The following is a 20,725-nucleotide window of genomic DNA, read 5'->3' as shown; positions in this document are numbered from 1 at the left end:
ACTGGCGTCGTCGAGGGCCTTAAACATGACGTCATAATCGCTGTCGGTTATCTCGATGAATCGCATCTGATGCATGAAGAGCTGCATTCGCGTCCTCGTCAGCTTCTTCCGCACCTTCACCATTTTAACTTGCGGTGGCGGGTGCTGTTGCGATCGTCGCTGCTGTTCGCTGGTGGTTGATGACGTCGTCGTCGTTGTTGTTGCCGTTGATGATGACGTCATCGTTGCGGTTGATGTTGTCGGTGTCGTCACAGAGGTCAGAACGAGTCTTTCGTAGTAAATGGGTCTCATGAATTTTGGTCTGTTGTTGTCGTTGATGGCGTTGTTGTTGTCACTGAAATTTGTTTTCTTGTCGTTGTTCTTAGTGCTGGTTTTGCTCTCCTCGATGTTTTTATTGGCGCTATTCTTTTCAGAAGTTAGTACGATTTTGCTGTCGTCACCGCAAGCAGCAGCAGCAGCAGCAAAATAACTTACTATGACGTCATTGCTGGAATCTCCTTTGTTGCCGTGGCGCTCGTCATCGCTTTTCGCAGCAGCAGCAGCATCATCAGCACAATTGGCGTCATCATCTTCGCAATTAAATGCGAAGTTAGTTACACGAGCGATTCTCAACTTGACACCGCCATCATCGTCATGGACAGCACTGTTATCATCAACATTATCATCGTCGTCGTCGTCACAGTTACCACCACCACCACCAACTTCACCAGTCTCGTCCACGTAGTGGCCTCTAACAATGGCAAGACTGTAATCACATGATGACAACTTGTCGTCCGCAATCACGTACAGATCATCATCATCATCATCTTCATCATCTTCATCATCGTCGTCATTCTTCTTAATCACTCCAGCGTCACACTTCACCATCACCACGTCATCGTCATCATCATCATCACCAGAATCTTCAGTTTGATTATGGACGACGAGAAGTTTGGCCTTCCCACCAACAACCCCCTCCTCAAAAACGAAATTAGATGCATGTTCACAGTTTGAAGACTGTCGAAATTTGATGGGAGTGGATTTAGAGGATGACGATGGTACCAAGCATGGTTTAACATTGAACTTCTGTGGCGGAGCTGTGAGACTGAAACGATGATGATGATGGTGAAGATGAGGATGATGAGGAAAATATGTGGCCTCGTTTAAGCAGAGCCTCTTGATGGGCAACTTTTGAGGGTACTGATTTGGGAAGCCATCATCACCGTCATCATCGTCGTCGTCATCATCGTCATTACTGTTATCATTATGAGATGATGGAGGATGGTGATGATGGTGGTTAGAATGATGTTGACGATGGTGCAAAGGGTAATTTTTGGGCAAGATGAGTGCAGGGTCAAGGTCATTGTTAGATGATGAAGTGAGTGAATCTGCTGATGACGACAGGTGGTAGTCCATGGTCAAACTTTCATCTGTGTGATGATGACGATGATGAGGACGATGATGAGGACGATGATAATAACGATGATGACAGTTGTGTGTGATGATAACTATGTTGCTTTTACCGTGAAGTTCACAACCGTCAACCTCACATCATTCTACGGATTTATCATCACATTTCAATCATCTACAACATCTCATTTGATCACAATCCCCAAACTCTTGGTCATGTGATTATCACTTATCTTTCTAATTGAATTATCATTATCATCATCGTACTCATTCCCCTTAACATCATCGTCATCATCCGCACTAAATCCATCATCACTACCATCATCATCATCATCATCATCATCATCACCTCACCGACCTGACGTGTGTGATCCACTGTCGCTGACAATCTGCCAGCCAGAACTGATGACAGTGATGGAGTGGTGACTCTTCTTCATCACACCATCATCATCATCATCGTCGTCGTCGTCATCATCATCATCATCACCCTCTCTGCCATCATTATCATCACGTTGCTTGTGTCTTTTTTTACCTTCAGTCCAGAGCGTTGCATTAGTTGTCAGTGATGATAATGATGCTGGTCCAAAAAGTGGTTTATTGGATCTGAATTTTGATTGGCTTTGAACAGAGCCTGAGCCAACCAATGAATGACGCTGTTGTCGTTGCTGTTTATGTAGCTGCTGCTGTTTTTGCTGCTGTGACTGTTGCATCAGAAGCATCTGTTGTTGAGGTGGCTGCAATTGTTTTTGGGGTTGTTGTTGTTGTTTCCGAGTGTTTCTGTTAATATCCAACTTGAACCTGTTGCGAATTTGTTGTTGAAATGTCGTCGATGTCGTTGTTGATGTCGGTGGGTTGTTGCGTTGCAGGAGCATCTGTTGTTGTTGTTGTTGCTGCAACTTTTTCTTCTTCAGAGCAGCATCATCCAATGCCACAAAACTATTTTTTCTGCTGGTTAGCATTAGTTCATCAACAGGATTATTTATAATAATCAAATAAATAATTAAAAATAATAAGAAGTAGAAGAGAACTAATGATAAAAATATAAATAATAATTCGTGGATAAAATGAAAGAGTTAGAAGCAGAAAAGTTTTGTGCATGTCTGTCTGAAGAAGAAAGAACACAAAAGTTCAAGGTTCAAAGAAATGCATTCCTAAGAAGTCTGTGAGTAGTGCACTGAATGACTCTGCCTCAATTTTGGGTGGCCATTATCAATCAACAAGATGATTTGGTTCTTTTTATAAATATTCATCTGTTCAATGTTTCAACTTTCCACATTAAACAGTTTTGTTATTCTCAAAGCCCCCATCTTCCCATGAAGGCATGGACGTATGCATGATTTATTAAACTTGAAGAGGATTTGAACCTGGAACCTTTGATAGTGCTTCAAAATTCTGAGACACTTCAGTAGTAGCATAGCTATTATTAGATGTAACTAAAAAGTTTCAGTAAATAATAAAAAATACTAAATTAAAAAATAAAAATTGAGAAAAGCAGATAGGTAATGAAAGATGAGAACCAGGAAAAACCAACTTGGAAGAAGTTGTTAGAGTCTTTCTGGTCAGTGGCAACGACGCATGTTTTTCAAGACCTCCCCCCATGACCACCAGGCTGTAAACATCATCACCATCACCACCAGCATCATCTTTACCGGCAATGACGACTTTATCGCTAGAATGTTTACCTCCTTCACCGAAATCATCATCATATCCCTCTTCTTCCTCCTCCTCATCTTCCTCATCGTCGTCATCATCAGAGTGATCAATGTACGTATCTTTCAACCTGGCTCCACCATATGCAACCGACTTGTGTTTAAATTTTTTGAATAAAATCTTTACTGGTTCCCCAGCGACACCTTCCCTAATTTCAGTGTTTGTGCTAAAATAGGGATGTACGGGAAGAATGGCAGATGAATCATTCTGTTGGGGAAGTTTGTCGATGCAAGAAACAACAAGTCTTGAATCAAGGCTCGTTGTCTGTTTCGGAGGTAGAAGATCTTTGCTGGAAGTTCTCGATAGTGAACTCTTTGTTGTGGCCAGTGCAGACGCCGATGTTGCTAGTGTGGTTGTTGTGGCTGTTGAAGCTGTTGATAGTGTTGCTGTTGATAAGGTTCTTGTGGCCGGTGATACATTTTTAACTTTCAAGTCATCCATTCGAGTTGACGATTTGTCAGCAGTACATTTTGTAACATGGTTCTCAGGGCTCTCAATATCATTGTCCTTCTTTCCAACACTAGCCTCATTGTCTTCAACAAACTTGTTAGCAGAGGAAAATGATGTATCAGGCAGCATTTCAGCTTCAGGACTTGTTTCCTTGTAGGAACTCAAAGAAAAAGCATCTTCCACACAGCTGCCCCCAATTTTGGCAACACCATCACTACATTTCTCAGTAGCCTCCCTTGTGTTCTCGGCATGTTTAACAGCAATGTTTCCAGGGTCTCGTTGACATTTCAGAAGAAGTTCAAGTTCATCAGATGATATCCTCACTTCATTTTGTATATTCTCTTCACTAGTTGGCAAATATTTTTTGTCAACATTTTCATGCTGGGTAGAACTTTTTGCTCTGAATTTCAAGTTTACAAGACAGTTGTTGGTGATGATGTCGTCAGTAGTCTCAAAAGTTGTTTGTGGTTGTTCGCCCGACATCAACTTCCTACTAGACTCATCTGGAGCCTTGAAAAATAATTTATATCATTTACACAATAAAATAAAAAATTAGCGTCAACAGAGAGCTAATATTTAAAGAAAAACCAACGAACAACCAACAACCAACGTGTAGCACTGACAACACACAGCAGCATCCAGCAACAACTGACCTTATGGTGGTCAAGTGAGGTCTGTGCCCTCCTGACAGCCCTCCTGAACTTATGCTGCCTACTCCTGTGCTTCAGACTACTCAAATTAATGTTAGAACTTGTGCTAGGACTGGGATTAACGCTTGGATTAATAGGATTTGAAGTAGAATTGAAATTAGGGTTGTTGGCGGCACAACAATGCAGAGATCTTGTCATGAGATCATCATTTGCTAGAAGCTGCTCAGCAGTGAATGGATGAATACGACAACGATGACGACTGCTAATTAGGCTACTATTACCACTCATTGGTGATAAAATTGGTGAAAGTGAGAGTGAGGGTGGTGGCGGAGGAGGCAGTGGTTTAAGGGTGGGAAATGATTTTGGGGCTGGTGCAACAATGTTAGATCGGTGTAATTTGTTGGCAATGATACCTTTGCTGTTATTATCATTATTCGTGTAATTGTTGCTGGTGCAGTTGTTGTTGCGAAGAGAATAATTTCTGGTGCACATAAGTCGACGAACATGCGGGGAGTGGCCGAGGTTTGTCCTGTCAACTGAAAAACAGGGATGTGCTATGTTTGCCTCCGAGTGGAAACTGATGTTGGATCTCAGTCGCCTGTTAGTCACATGTTGTTGTTGTTGGCCGTTTCGGTGAAAGTATTGTTGTCGAAAATGAGGAAAAGATTGTTGTTGATGAAGATGCTGATGATGGTGGTGAGGGGGTTCCATCAAAGAAGATCTTCGCTGGGTGGTAGTTTTGTCAGGGCTAGTATCTGAAGATGTGGGTGATGATGATGATGGTCGATTATGCAGGGGTCAGGTGTGAAATGAAGTGATTGGTCAGTTAGTCAGAGTGAATAAAGTGATTGGTCAGTATGAATCTATTTGATTTTTATTAAAAAAATCAAAGATAGCTGGATGAAAAGTTTAATAACAACAACAACACAACACACGTTTAGACGGCATTTTCCCCGAGATCGGGGGTTGCCGTTTGGCTACCTATGATGAAACCGAAATACCCCTCGACTCCATCCACATCTGTCACTCGCCTCAGTATCACGCAACCCCGCTTTCACCCTGTCCTTCTCCACCTGCTCTCTCCATCCCAATCGCGGACGACCCCTTCCTACCACTCCTTCAACCTCGAACTCCAACGCTCGCCTAATCCCGACCCTTTCATCCCTTCTCAACACATGTCCATACCACCGCAATCTCGATCTCCTTATCAATGTCACAATGTCCTCATTCAGTCCCATCATTGACATCAGCTCTGTACTACTCCTCCTATCCTTCACTTTAACCCCACACATCATCCTCACCATAGCTCTTTCAGCCCTCTGCAGTACACTTTCCTCCTCTCTCCTCAACACCCAAGTTTCACCACCATATATCATCGCTGCTCTCACACATGCTTTATATACCCTCCCTTTCATCTTCACTGACCATTTCTTTCCACACAATACCCCACCCAGTTCCCTAAATTTCATCCATCCCACACGAACTCTAGCCGTAACTGCGCTCAAACATCCTCCATCCGCATTCAGCTTATCCCCTAAGTAAACAAAGCTTTCCACTCTTTCAATACCATCACTCAACCCCGTCCTTGCGTCCGTCCTATTAATCACACCATGAACACATTTCTTACATTTGAACGTGCCTTCCACCTTTTTCAGTGCCCCCCTCACACCACTACATCTCTTATGCACCCATTTCTGACATCCTATACACAATACCGAGTTAGCCTTCACTCTCCTATCACATACCCCACAGGGGTCTATTTTACTTATCACTCATTCCCCACCTTCCCCACTCACCATTACCTTCGTCTTACCAATATTAACTTTTAGCCCTTTCTTTTCAATAACACTTTTCCATCTGTCAAATTTTTGAATGTTTAAAATGAAAAGTTTAATAAACAAACAAATAATTATAATGTATGGCTGAATGTATAATAACAGCCTAAAAAAAACTGAATCTAAATGCTAAAGGATAAGCAACAACAAAAGTGTAAACTAACCATCAACAACAATCTTAGCGCTTCCATTTTTCATCTCGTCAACCTGTTTTTTCTTCCAGATTTCACCCACTTCCTTCCTCCCACACTCCCCCTCCTCCTCAGCATCTTCACTGTTAGATGTTCTCTTTCCAGCTATTGAAGTTACTTTGTTGTCGGTCAGAGAGGTTTCCGTGGTGTTGTCGGTGTTTGGAGTGACCACGGCCTGGACAATCTCGGTCCTGATCTTCCGCCCACTGCCACTGCTATCTGAGATGGACATTCGAGAGCTGCAGAGAACAGGCGGGGTCATGTTGGGACTAGCCGCCCACTGATTTGACGACGTCATCATGTTTACCATCTCAAGACCTTCCAAACCTCCACTGAATGGTTTTAGTGTGAACGGTAATTCAACTTAATCATTTCATAGATAACACAAAAAAAATAATAAAATAAACTAATAAAAATATTTTTGAAATAACACAATTGCAAAACAAGAAGCACTAACACATTAAGTTGGGCAGGCTGTTCCAGACTGGCCTTGGTAGATCTCTGCTTCAACTTCATCGACTCACTGGTACTCATAGATGACTCATCTGGAACGATAATTTTTGTGTCTTTGCTGTCAAACATGGCATGGAGTTTGTAATTTAAGAGTTTGATTACAGTGAAGAATATTAGGATGGACAGGCAGTACAGTATCCATATCTTGACTGAAAATGAAGAGACCTGATGTGAGAAACAATGGATGTTGTGATTAATTATTTGCAAACTGGTTGCTTATTTGATAAAAAATTTATAAAAATTTTTTTCCATTATATTAATTTTAAAACTAATTTTGATATTCAGCTTCAATTAAAATTAAAAATAAAAAAAAGTGTTATATTAAAATCGGGGATGTAAAGTTAACGTTGTTGAGTCATGTGCTGGTTGATTGTTTTGATGCCTGATGGTGACTCACAAATAAAACAAAATTAGAAAGAAAATGAAATAAAAAATTTACATTACGATTACAATTACACTTTACAGCTTGAAATTACTAAACGAAGAAATGAAATTAAAAATATACTGAACCATGTAAAGGACGAGAGGGTAGGCCAGTAAAAAGATCCACATGTAAAGATGGAGGGCATTGCTCAAGTTCTCCTGTTGGGGTTCGTACACCCACCCCCCAGTCAAGGAAGCAACTATCCCCTGTCTCATAATCACTGAAATGTTACCCATTTTTATAAAAAAAATTTAGTCAATTTATGTAAAAATTAATAATTATGCCGTCTGTGAAACAAGTATTTCCATTGAAAAACTGAGAAATGTTACTAAAAAACGTGCGAATGCTTCGTTTATTATTATTTACCATTGCATTGAATTTTCTGTTTACATTCGTTTACATTAGTTAGATGTGTGAATGGTACCATTGGTTTTTTTCATGATTCTAAAATGTCTGATTTCATTCATATTTATATATTTAATTACCGTTTATACATAAATATTAAATCGCATTTCAATAAATATAATAGGATAATAAAGTAATATAATAAATTTTTTGATATAATAAAAGTCTATATTATATATATATATATACCACGGAACAAGGGGAGGCCTATTTACCATTAAACAACACTTTCTTATGGGTTAAAGCAGGGATATGCAAAGAATCTCAGATTTTGCAACTTTTAATTATTTTCGGTAATGTCGATTTTATTTGTTTAAATTTATACCAAATAAAAGTAATTAATTACCATATTGAATAACAATTTAAAAAAATAAAATTTTAACATTCTAAATAAAAGCAATATTCCGTAATTAGTAAATATACTATCGTAACTTTTGACTCGAACCTCACCCTCCATCTCCCCTCCAGAAGTAAGCTCCTTGTTCAACCGTTGAAAGTGAGCGAAAGTCGTTATATTTATTCTAGTTATATGTATCAAACAGTATTTTATTGAACAAAATAGTATCATAAAATAAATAAAGATACTTTTTTTAATATAAAAAATTCTCAATTTGATTTCATTGCAATATTGATGATGATGATGATTGTGACCTGACTAATTAAAAAACATCAAATAAAATTTATAATAAATTATAAATTTGAACTGCGTGCGCACATAAGTAGCACTGATTACTGTTGCGTTTATAATGAATTTATATACTATATATATACAAAGCGAGCAAAATTTTAATATAAAAGCGCTTATAAATCTATGCATATTAGCTCAGCTTGGCTCGGCTTGGCTCGGCTGGCTTGGAATTGGATGTTAAGCAAGGTGTGGTCTCAAACTATTTGGAATTCTTGCAGAAAAATTTGAACTGCGTGCGCACATATGTAGCACTGATTACTGTTGCATTTATAATGAATTTATATACTATATAGTCTATATAAAGCAGGCAAAATTTTAATATAAAAGCTCTTATAACTCTATGCATATTGGCTCAGCTTGGCTCGACTCGGCTTGGAATTGGATGTTAAGCAAGGTGTGGTCTTAAACTATTTGGAATTCTCCCAGAAAAATTTGCGCACATATGTAGCACTGATTACGACTGTTGCGTTTATAAGGAATTTATATACTCTATATATAAAGCGAGCATAATTTTATTATAAAAGCGCTCATAAATCTATGCATAATGGCTCAACTTAGCTCGGCTCGGCTTGGAATCGGATGTTAAGCAAGGTGTGATCTCAAACTATTTTGAATTCTCCTCGAAAATTTTGAACTGCGGCATACATATGTAGCATTGATTACTGTTGCAATTATAATGAATATATATATATATATATATATATATATATATATATATATATATAAAGTAACTAGAATCCATGTATACAAATAATTAATAAGATTATATGTTTTATATAAAAAGCAATACAGCAGATTCAACTAGCCAATCAGAAAATTTCGAAGGCGTTCGTTCGATGACGTCAATTTAGTACTGTTGGCATTGTGGTTAAGACTGTATAATACTGTAGTACATACAATAAATAGTTTTTTACTGATGTAAATGATTGAAATGGTGAAAGTGTATGGTTGAAACGAGTATAAATAGGAGCTGAGAAAACGTGAAAATCAGATCAGGCATTCTGCCTCGCTTGAAGCAGTCTGCCTGATCTCATTTATTTTATTTTTTTATTTTTATTTTTATTTATTTTATTATATAGAGTTATATAGAGTTATATAGAGTTATATAGAGTTATATAGAGTTATATAGAGTTTGCATGCCTGTGGTTTGTGTGATTGTATGTTGTATTTTTTTATATTTTAGGTGGGCTCTTTAGCGGTTGCTCATACATACATACATCATGTTTGTTTGTGTGGTAGTATTTTATGTTCTGTTTTACTCCTTTTTCTCTTTCTTCATGAGTCTTAAGTTAAGTTAATGAAACATAGGTAGTTGAGGTAAAAATTAATTTATTATATAGGTAGGCTAGGGCATAAGGTAATTTAGTTACATAGGTAGGTTAGGGACTTCTATTCTTTTACTCTGCTTGGTGGTGTGTTTTTTGCTTTGTTTTTTTTTTATTTGTTTCACATCATACATATAACAGGTACGCGGTGGTTCCTGGTTTCAGTGGGATTTTTATTGATTGAATGTGGTGGTATGTATGGTTATATAGAGTTATATAGAGTTATATAGAGTTATATAGAGTTATATAGAGTTATATAGAGTTATATAGAGTTATATAGAGTTATATAGAGTTATATAGAGTTATATAGAGTTATATAGAGTTATATAGAGTTATATAGAGTTATATAGAGTTATATAGAGTTATATAGAGTTATATAGAGTTATATAGAGTTATATAGAGTTATATAGAGTTATATAGAGCATAAATCCTATATATATACCTTTCTTTGAGGTTCTTTTCTTTGCCGACCGGTCGGCTTCTTTGCGTTTCTCTATTTTCATTTAAATTAAATAAATAAGATTTGTTCATTCATTTAGGTTCTTTCAGGTTCATTCATTCAGGTTGAAGCTTCCGGAGGAGTTCATCGTGGATGATCAGAATGGTTGTGATGTCACGCTACGTTCGTTCATTCAGTGTCAAAGAATGCACGCCTGGCTGGGGTTCGTTTTACGGTTTCTTTGCGGTTTCTCTTTTTGCCAATTGGCTGGCTTTTCCGGCTGGCGGGTTTCACCGCGGCTCGTTTCTCTATTTTCATTTAAATTAATTAAATAAATAAGATTTTTTTATTTCATTCATTTCATTCAGGCTGAAGCTTCCAGAGGAGTTCATCATGGAAGATGTCAGGCTACGTTCATTAATTCAGAGGCAAAGAATACACGCCTGGCTGGGATACGTTTTATTCTTTTTTCTCTGTAATTTAAAAATAAGTAAGAATGCTTACACGCACACACACACACACACAATTACATTAAGTAACTATATAGGTAGGTTAAATAGGCATAATTTTAATTGTAGGTAGGATAGATAGGAAGCATCCAACACTAATGTAGTTGAATAGGTAGGCAGCGTAAGTTTATCTCTTCTATTTTATCTTGCACCCACATTACACGCACCAGCGTATTACACACACACACACAAATACATACATAAACACATATGTTAGTATTTGAGCGTAATTTTATATTCATTACACATTCTAATTTATTATTACTAAGGTTGAGAGTAATTTAATTTCATAGGTAGTTAAGGGCAATAATGTAATTCTAGGAACAATCTTGTAATGTAAATTAAAACGCTGTAAGTGTATCGATAGGTAGGTTAATTATTAAGTTTTATATTATTACTAAGTTGGAGCCCAAGGCATTACGTAGGTGGTGGGGTGGGTGCCGAAAGGCCAATGAATTGGGCTCTTGAGTTTTGTAATTTTAGGTAAGCTAGGACCGTAATGTAATGAATAGGTAAGTTAAGGCTACGTTGTAACACATACTCATTATTAGATTTAGGGTTTAAGTTTTATGTTATTATTATTAAGTTGGAGCCCAAGGCATTACGTAGGTGGTGGGGTGGGTGCCGATTGGCCAATGAATTGGGCTCTTGAGTTTTGTAATTTTAGGTAAGCTAGGACTTAATTGTAATGAATAGGTAAGTTGAGGGTACGATAGCCGATAGACTCTGAATTTTGAAGTCTCTTGTCAGAGGTAAGCCTTGGTGGCCAGTGGTGAACCGGCAATGGTTTACTATCCGGACGGCAATGGTTTACTATCTGCACGGTAATGATTTACTATGCGGCATGGCCATAGTCTACTACCCGCACGGCTTCCGGACGGCAAATGGTTTACTATCCGCACAGCAATAGTCTACTATCCGCACGGCAATGGTTTACTATCCGGTGCTCTGGCTGTCGGTGAACCTCTGTGCAAGGAGGGAGAATGAAAGGGGACTTTCGACTATCGTACCATTAACAATTTAATATAGATTAGTTAAGGTAATTGAATAGGTAGATAGGATTATTTTTATTATGCAATTTGAGATGCAGGCACCGCTAAGCTTTCTGATGAGAATTTTCTCAATCTTTCTCCATCCCACGGGCTGTGTTTCAACAACAATCTCGAAGAGGACTGGCACAATTTTGGAGGACAACGTAGGAACCGGAAAGCATTCAACATTCCGCCTTTGTCGAATGGACGACGGTAAGTTTTTTTTACATTTTAATCTCTTTATTATTTTCAGTTATTATATATTTGCCATTATTTCCATTTTATAATTTTTTGCTTCTAAGATTCTAGCATTCATTTACTACTACGCTAATTGTCTACAGAATGATGAGAGGTGGGCAGTGGTGGGAGTCAGCACGTTTCAGATGGTGGTCTCATGATGATTTACGTATGATGGTGTGGTATAGGAAGAATCAGCGCGTTGGCTGTTCGACTGACGCTCAGAAGTTCGGATGAAATCTTGTGTGCCGATCTGAATGTGGTGGTCGGTGCGGTCGGTGCAATGGATTGAAGTAACAACGATTTTAGAAATAAGGTTTAGTTTCGTTTTTTTTATTTTTTTCATTCATTCATTTTTTTCCTCAATCTTTCAAATTATTCTTCCATTAATTGACGTTAATTCGTTCTATTCATTCATTCATTCTTTTAACTAATTATTTAATCATTCAGTTCATCATTTATTCGTTCGTTCCTTTGTTCCCTGATTTACTACTAAGCTAATAAAAATAACTTTTTACAGAATGATGAGAGGTGGGCTGTGGTGGGCGTCAGCACGTTTCACATTATGGTCTCATGATGATCGTTCCGATGACAATTTGAAGAAAACAACAACGACGATTTTTGAAGTATGGCTTAGTTTTTTTTTTAATTTTTCTCATTCATTTTATCACTATCTTTCAAATTATTCCTCCACTAATTGATTCATTCTATTCATTCGTTAACTCGTTCAATTTATCATTTATTCGTTCGTTCTTTTGTTCCTTGATTTATTACTAAGCTAATAAAAATATCTTTTTACAGAATGATGAGAGGTGGGCTGTGGTGGGTGTCAACATGTTTTAGATGGTGGTCTTATGATGATCGTTCCGATGACAATTTGAAGATAATATTAAAAGAAATTTGTTCTTGTCCCATTGTTCTTGTCCCATCGTACCATTGAAAGTACTCGAATTTGTCATCTCAATCAATCAATCAATCAATCAATCAATCAATCAATCAATCAATCAATCAATCAATCAATCAATCAATTAGCTTATAAAGCGCTATTTCCGCGATGTTCAACAGCGCTCCTCAATGAATTTTGAAAACAGATGGGTTTTGAGATCCGCTCTGAACTTCGCAAGTGATGGAGAAGTAGTCAGAGAAGTAGGTAGATAAGATAAGTTGCCTTTTTTCCAATGGCTTGTTTTTTACTTTAAAGAATTATTTTTTTTTAAATTTAGTGTTTTTCAGTATCCGGTCAAATTCATTCCATCGATGCGTGTCAGATGATGGTCGGTGCAATGGAGGTTCGTCCGTAGTGAGTGAAGAAGTTTTTGAAGAGTACACGCCCGCACATTTACACACACACATCAATAAAACACACATATACACAACATCCATTCATTCGGTGTCGTTATGTTTTTCTTCAACTTTCTATTTTCTTTACCAGACTTAATTTAATTCGTAGGTAAGTTAGGGATTGAGATGAGTTGAACAATCGTAGGTAGGCTAGGGCTTAACATTAGTTAAAAAGTTTCAAGTAAAATAAAAACGCTGAAATATGTAAAATAAAATACCTAAAACATGTAAAATTCCAAAAACATAGAAAAACATATTTGTAGGTAGGTGAGTTGAGTTAATGATTATAAGTAAGCTAGGGCCCTGAGAGTAATTGTAGGTAGGTGACTGACTACTATTCTTGCGACTTTTTACTAGTTTTTTGTGATGTGTTTGTTTTCGCTTCACAGCCCCACACCAACAAAACAAACTACATTTTATTCTCTTCGTCGCCTTAAATTTTACCTTTTTGAACAATCTTTTTAATAATGTCTATTTATTTATTTAATTATTTATTAAATGTTGACTGGTTTCTAGTTTTTTTAATTTGGTTATATAATTTTTGGATATTTCTTGATTTAATAAAAGCAACTATTGTGTTTGTCTTTCTTTACTAAAATCTTGAAATTGTTTGTAGATCTGTACAGTTAAGCGTTTATTCGAGTTTGAAAAAGCCTTGCAAATATTTTTCAAATATGGTTGATTGATTGGTTGGTTGATTAGTTGATTGAATGAATGGTTGGTTGATTGATTGGTTGATTGATTGATTGATCTCATAGTATTTTATATATGAAAAAAAATCCGATTAAGCCAACATACGGCTTTACTTGGCCGCTGTATTTTACCAGACAAAAGCAATTTCTTTATTTATATTGACAAAAATAATTGTGAAATGAATATATTGACTTATTTAAAGCATTATATGTAAAGAAAACCGCCATGACACTGTTGTATGAGAGACCCAGTAAGCCACTGCAGTAAGCCAACGTATGATTTCAGCAACCATAATTTCTATGAGCACCAGCAGAATGTAAAATATTCATTGAAGATAATGAAGATAGTTGTTCAAATAACAATTTTGATCTATTTGGGTCGTTTATTTCATGAGCAAACAAATTTTTAACATGATCGAATTGTGTAAAAAAGGGTGACTTTAGTTCAATCCTACTAAGCCAACCTTCGGCTTCAGTAAAAAACCACCGGATTTCACAGGACCAAAAGTATAATTTTTATTTTCAAATTAACAACAATAATTTAATAATGCATAATTTTATTTAATAAAATCATAATTTTATTTAATAAAATTAAAGAGAATTACTACAATGTTTTAAGCATATTAAGTCAGGTAAATATTTCATATAGCTTGCTCGTTAAAATCCATGCAATTTCGTAAGCCAATAATCCAAGCACGACAAATTATTCTAATTATATGAAATTATCCACATAATTGAATAACTAGCAAAAATCATTGAATATTAGTTATTTTAAAAAATATATTCTTTATTCCCAGGCCTGCATTGTAAGTAAAAATTTTACAACCAATCAAGCAATAGGATTTAGGAGTTTAGGAACAAGTGCTGTTAGTGTAGTAGTTGTAGTATGTAGTAGTGTAGTAGTTGTAGTATGTAGTAGTGTAGTGGTTGGTAGTCTCTAGTAGTCTAATCTGTTAATGTTCGTTAGTGTTAACTGTTATTTATTTTAATTAGTAATTAGAATTAGTAGTTTAGTTTTAGCTTAATTATTAGAGTTTAGTAATTTAACTACTAATTAGTCGTCGTTAATGTTGTTACGTTACCATTACCGGCTACAGTTAATCGTTAACGAGTCAAGTGTTAGAAAAGTGGTTCACAAAAAATTTTTTTAATTTAAAATGCAAAAACCGTCATACAGCAATATCTATCCTAAAACAGCATCTAGTATCACCTTTCAAAACATTTTAAATAAAAGCAATATTCCGAAATTAGTAAATAAACGATCGTAATTTTAGACTTGGGCGATAAAAAATCACCCTCCAATTCCCCTCCGGAAGTAAGCTCCTTGCTCGACCGTCAAAAATGAGCGAAGGCCGTTATATTTATTCTAATTATATGCCACGGAATTATATAATTCAATGATATATACTGAGTTTCTAGGTTGAAATAAAATTTCTTGTTAACATATGTCAGATTGAAAATCCTAGCGATTAAAAAGACTAATAAATAAAACACCACGAAATAAGGAGTTGATTTGTGCGGGCTTTATAAGAAACTGCGATAACTTTTCTTATAGGTATTCGGGCTGCTGATGAGTCCCCGGTAGGGACGAAACACGTGTCCATCATATCCAAACGAATACAATTTTTTTCTTTTCCCACTCACTGCTCTTCTGGTTCGATGTTCTCATCATCAAACTCAACCGCAACACATTTGAACACTTGAAATAGAATTAACGACTTTGTGTAACCCCTTTTCAATCGTTTCATTTGAAAATAAAAACATTTCAAAGTACAATTCAACCTATTTTACATTTATTTTGACATTATACCTACTGTCTTCATATGTTTTTTTAATGTTAGAGTGACAATTTCTGTGTTGATTGTTTTAATTTGATCATATATGGTTTTACGATTCCCTTTTTACTCTTTTGTAGGGGCATCGAAAACACACACAGCGCATACACACGTGGGCGTGAGTTAACGCATCATAAATTGCGTGATATATATGCGTGTGTTGCATTATACTGGTTTAATATAAATACAAATTGAGAGATGAACTACATGTTTGTTAGGTTGTTCATATGGATAGGTTCGCTATGTCGTTGTTGTTGCCAAAAATCGGTTTATTGTTTATTCGAAGATTGTTGTTGTAATTTATTAGCCGAACACGAACAAAAACTTCTGTTGGATTTGTCCAAAGACGAATTGGTTGAAGTTCCGTTGAGTTGTTTGGACAGTTGAAAAGATGTTTAACATTGCGAGGAACGTTGTAACATGGCGGGCAGATTTTTGGCATGTTTGGGTTCCTTCTGTTTTGGTAGTCGTTAAGGAAGTGACAATGGTCTGATTTTAATTGTTTAAATAATCTTCTAGGTTTTCTATTAGATTTATAATAGAAGCTTGTGTAGAGTTTTTATTGATATTGCTTCTTTGATATATATGGAATTACTCTAAAAGTCCATATGTTCTGCTAGCCTGCCACTGATATGCCCTGTATGATTTCGTGAAAAATAGGCAAGCTTCATTTGAGACTGTGCCACTCAGAATCGATACGTCTAAAAAGTTTCAACCATATATTTTTTAGGTACATATACATCCTGAGATACATCCTACATACATTTAAATCTAGCAGTACACTAGGATGGGTAGGTTGGTGGATGAACTCATGAACTGAAATTCGTCGTACGAAAAGTTGAAAAACTCAACTGCAAATTGAACATTACCTGTAAGGCTGTGATATTATATATATATATATATATATATATATATATATATATATATATATATATATACATAATCATTAAAACGACAACTTCCGTATCACAAGACTTTTTGAAATATTGATCTCAACCTTTTGATACGATGTGCAAATAATTAAAACAATTAAATGTATAATTGTCATAATTATCTATAATTTTTGAAAATATTAAGAATAATTCAATGTATAACTAATAATTATCGATAATTTTTGAAAATAATTCAATGTGTAACTCATAATTATCTACAATTTTTGAAAATATTGAAAATAATTCAACTTATAACTCATAATTACTTATAATTTTTTGAAGAGTTCACTTGGATGTCGTTGTTAATTGATGGATATTATCGTCAATGTCGTTAGAACAAAATTACGCTAAACGTTTTCGATGTTTCATACTTTTTTCTTTTTTGTTTAAAAAAATCATTAGTTCTATTTATATTCATCCTAAATATATAAATAAATACAGATAGCAATATAGATATTATAGATATATTATATTGTAGACAGATATCACAGATGAAAAAGTATAAATATAGGGAGTCATTTAGTACAGACGCATTGAAAATGAAAAATTTATTTTGTTTGGAATATTTCAGTAGATTAAAAATGTCTTTTTTAAGCAGTGTTAAATTTGAAGATTTTGTTAAAATTTCTAAAATATATTTCGTCGTCACGCAAGTCAGTATCAGCGTAGAAGTTCAGCGTGCAACGTCTCAGATCTTCAGACCGGCGTACAGTTATTTGCTGGCGGATAACGTGAAGACATCAGTTTGTTTTGATGATCGAATGACACTCCCGTTCAACGTTAAGAGCAGAAATTTAAAGGAATGCATTGTCAGATGTTTGGTAAGTTCTTCATGTTTATGCTTTAAACTTTTGAAAAATTTATTTTTAAAAATTTCTGTACAAAATATATAAATTAATAGTATATTTATAATATATAATTTTTAAAAAATACTCAATTCTATGGCATAATAAATGATGTTGTCTTTTCAAGGGGATGATGAATAATGAAGTGAGAGGGGTGAATTACATTCATTCAAATGGATCATGTTCATGTGTTCCCAAAGCTAACATACGTTACGACGTTATCCCTTCAAATTCAGTTTACGATGGACAGCAATGCTACGTTAATCACGGTTTGTACGATGCAATTTTTTAAATTTTGATAAAGTATTTTTCAAAATGACTGAACATTTTTAATGTTTCTTCAAATCACCGCCATAGATTGCCCGCAGAATTTCGACTACGTGATAGAATACCACAAGTGCTACAAAATGCAGGACCAGATTTTGAGCTGGTACGATGGTAGGTCTCTATGCAACAGCATCTCATCATCGCATCCAATCACGATTGAGGATGATGTCGAAAATGCTTCTCACATCGATTACGTTAATTTTATTGATATTATTTACTTGCCCTTGGATGGTACTTTGTTCTATATTACTTTCTCCAGTGTCTCCATCGGTATCATTGGTGTTGTTAGCATATTTCATTATTGTCCTTCTTGTCGAGAGTATTATTGAAATGTTTTGTTGTTGGTTCATCAGGAGTTGTTTTATGTCGATGAGAACGACTTCGGCTAATTTCAGATGGGAGTGGCTGGAATTACAGTATAGTATTTCGGTGTTGTTTTCCAGGATTTCTTTTGCAATTTCAATATTATGTGTGTCTTCTAAGTGTGTTTTTATAGAATCTTGCCTTTTGTGCACGGTCAGACGTCTGGTTAGCGACGTTTAGTTACTCCGATATGTGGAACATTCTGACGGGCACCGCCGTCAAGGGGACATGTAAACTCATATATATATATATATATATATATATATATATATATATAACAATGCATGAACTTTGTAATAAATTATCACTTTTGTAACACATTTTATTAAATTTGATCAATAGTAATAGGTTGTTAGTTATAATTAATTATCAATAAATTTCCAAAAATTATTATCTAAAATTTGTTAATATATAAAAAATTGTGTGTGTGTGTGTGTGTATGTGTACGAGCATGCGAGTGTGTGTGTGTGTACTAGTATGCGAGTTTTTGTGCGTGTGCGTATATGTGTGAATGTTTATTTGTGTGTGTGTATATTAGTGTGTGTGTGTGTGTGTGATTATGTGGATTTGAATTCCTAAATAAATAAGTGAATGAATTGAATGAATAAATAAATAAATGAAGTGCGCACTGAATCATTAATTCGATTTATTCTTTTATCTCTACCTAACCACGCGTGAATGAATGAATGTAAGCAGCCTAGCACATCAGTTAGCACGTATGCACTGACCATAATTTGAATTCGTTTGTTTGGTGGTTTGCCTAAAATATTTGATTATTATTTTTATTTCTTTCTCGTCGTCTGCAACATTCAGCGCGGAAATTTTTATATGGAAGAGAGGGTAGTGAATATTTTGCCTGAAGTGTTTTACTGATTTAGTGGTGGTGGAAAAAATGAATGAAAAATTGATCGGTTTAGTTCAACTCTTGTCAGGGATTCTTAAAATAGATACGGGGTATGTTGTTTGTTGCAGAGTGTCTGAGAAAGCGCGCCAGAGTTGGCTCTGCATTCTTAAAATTTAAATAATCTTATTTTGCGATATTCTGGCCAGTTGATGTTTTGACCAGTTGACCAAATTTCGATTTTATTGGTTTCGAAAAATAACTCTAAGTTTTTAAACTTTGCCGTCTAATAACTATTCTCTGATTGTTTACTTTATTGAAGGAAAATTAACACATAAATGTGAAATATGTGAAATAGTACATTTGCATTAAACACTGACGCCAATTAATTAATTTTGTATTTTACTCAGACTTTTTGAGTTGGTGAGTGTTTTGTGTTTTCATTACATTTTTGAGTGCTAAACAAATTTTTTCTTTTACATTTTCAATAACAAACAAACAAGTGTTACCGGTACAATAAATGTTTATATTACGAACAACATTCCAACTTAGTTGTTATATTAATAACTTTAACAATATTAAAATGCATTGATAAGAATAAAAACACCGTCCAAACGTGGAAAGTGTTACAAATGTAAACAAAAATCGTCCATTTTAAACCAAACAAACAATGAAATTCAACGACTTTATTTTCAATATAACAAATAATTATTATCATTAAAACAATTTACACCCCAATGCGTTTGGTAAATGAAATTAACCTTTCTTTCCTCCACCACTTTTGCCACCACCTCCTGCACCACTTTTGCCACCGCCTCCTGCACCACTTTTGCCACCACCTCCTCCACCACTTTTGCCACCACTTTTACCGTCGCCACCACTTTTGCCGCCGTCACTTTTACCACCGCCATTGTTACTCCCACTTTTACTACTACCGCCGGCGTTATTTTTGTTGTCGCTACTGCTATCACTTTTGTATGAGCCGGCTATGTGGCCACTGATTTCCCATGGTCTTTTATTCCGTATCAGTTCTGAGTTTTGATGTAAAAAATTTCTTGACTTTATTTTGTCAGTGTGAAATTCATTAATTTTGTTTGTTGAATCATTTTCTGATAGCACTTTTACATGAAATTAATTTGATTTTTAATTATTTCCAACCATAATCAATGAAATAATATTAACCTTTGTCATTGTTTTCCTGATTTAAAAATAAAAAGAACGATTCAATTTGGTTAATTAAAAGATTAAAATAGACACGAAAATTTTAATAAACGAAAAAATTCGTTGCTTATTTTAACTGTAAATTTAACCAATAATGTTAATATGTTGTCAACTTTAAAAAAATTAACTATAAAAATATCACAATGGTAAGAACCTTCAACGTAAGGCAGTCAATGAGGAAATGTGATAAAATGCAACAGAGCACCAACAAAATCATAACCCCCATCTCATCTATCTTTGAGGTTTGGGAAAATATTGAAAGAAAATTTCGAAGAAATGTTTTCTTGATTGTTTGTTCAAAAATTTCAGTATTTAAAAGTGTTTATGAATCAAATATTCAATTGTAGAACAATGGCAAATATAGATATTTTGAAATTTGTGTGTGTGTGTGTCTGTGCAGCATTGATAGCAGTTGGCAACATGTTCATAACGCATAAATATCCTGCCCTGCCAATATTATAATAATCAATTATTCAATTCATTTATTTTTAAGAGCAAAGTAGAACTTTGAAGTCCAATGAAAAAATTAATT

At 35.2% G+C, this 20,725-nt stretch overlaps 3 protein-coding genes across 3 annotated transcripts; 1 reads left to right on the top strand and 2 right to left on the bottom strand.

The window, feature by feature from the left end:
* Nucleotides 1-6,567: 6,567 nt before the first annotated feature.
* HELRODRAFT_62827 (hypothetical protein) lies at nucleotides 6,568-7,398 on the bottom strand (the record flags this gene model as incomplete). Its single annotated transcript, XM_009011346.1, has 2 exons — nucleotides 6,568-6,903; nucleotides 7,249-7,398. The coding sequence occupies 2 exons, from the start codon at nucleotides 7,396-7,398 to the stop codon at nucleotides 6,568-6,570; spliced, it is 486 nt and encodes a 161-aa protein (XP_009009594.1).
* Nucleotides 7,399-17,177: 9,779 nt separating this feature from the next.
* On the top strand, nucleotides 17,178-18,097 carry HELRODRAFT_159462 (hypothetical protein; the record flags this gene model as incomplete). The annotated part of the gene is made up of 3 exons (XM_009011345.1): nucleotides 17,178-17,417; nucleotides 17,569-17,710; nucleotides 17,799-18,097. The coding sequence occupies 3 exons, from the start codon at nucleotides 17,178-17,180 to the stop codon at nucleotides 18,095-18,097; spliced, it is 681 nt and encodes a 226-aa protein (XP_009009593.1).
* Nucleotides 18,098-19,728: 1,631 nt separating this feature from the next.
* Nucleotides 19,729-20,419, bottom strand: HELRODRAFT_159461 (hypothetical protein; the record flags this gene model as incomplete). The annotated part of the gene is made up of 3 exons (XM_009011344.1): nucleotides 19,729-20,090; nucleotides 20,155-20,170; nucleotides 20,348-20,419. 3 exons carry the CDS (start codon nucleotides 20,417-20,419, stop codon nucleotides 19,729-19,731), a joined length of 450 nt encoding a protein of 149 aa, XP_009009592.1.
* Nucleotides 20,420-20,725: the final 306 nt, after the last annotated feature.

Source organism: Helobdella robusta (assembly GCF_000326865.2).
Source record: "Helobdella robusta unplaced genomic scaffold HELROscaffold_1, whole genome shotgun sequence".
NCBI classification, from domain to species: domain Eukaryota; kingdom Metazoa; phylum Annelida; class Clitellata; order Rhynchobdellida; family Glossiphoniidae; genus Helobdella; species Helobdella robusta.
The sequence above is the reverse complement of the archived record's forward strand: the minus strand, read 5'-3'. Positions and strand labels throughout refer to the sequence as shown.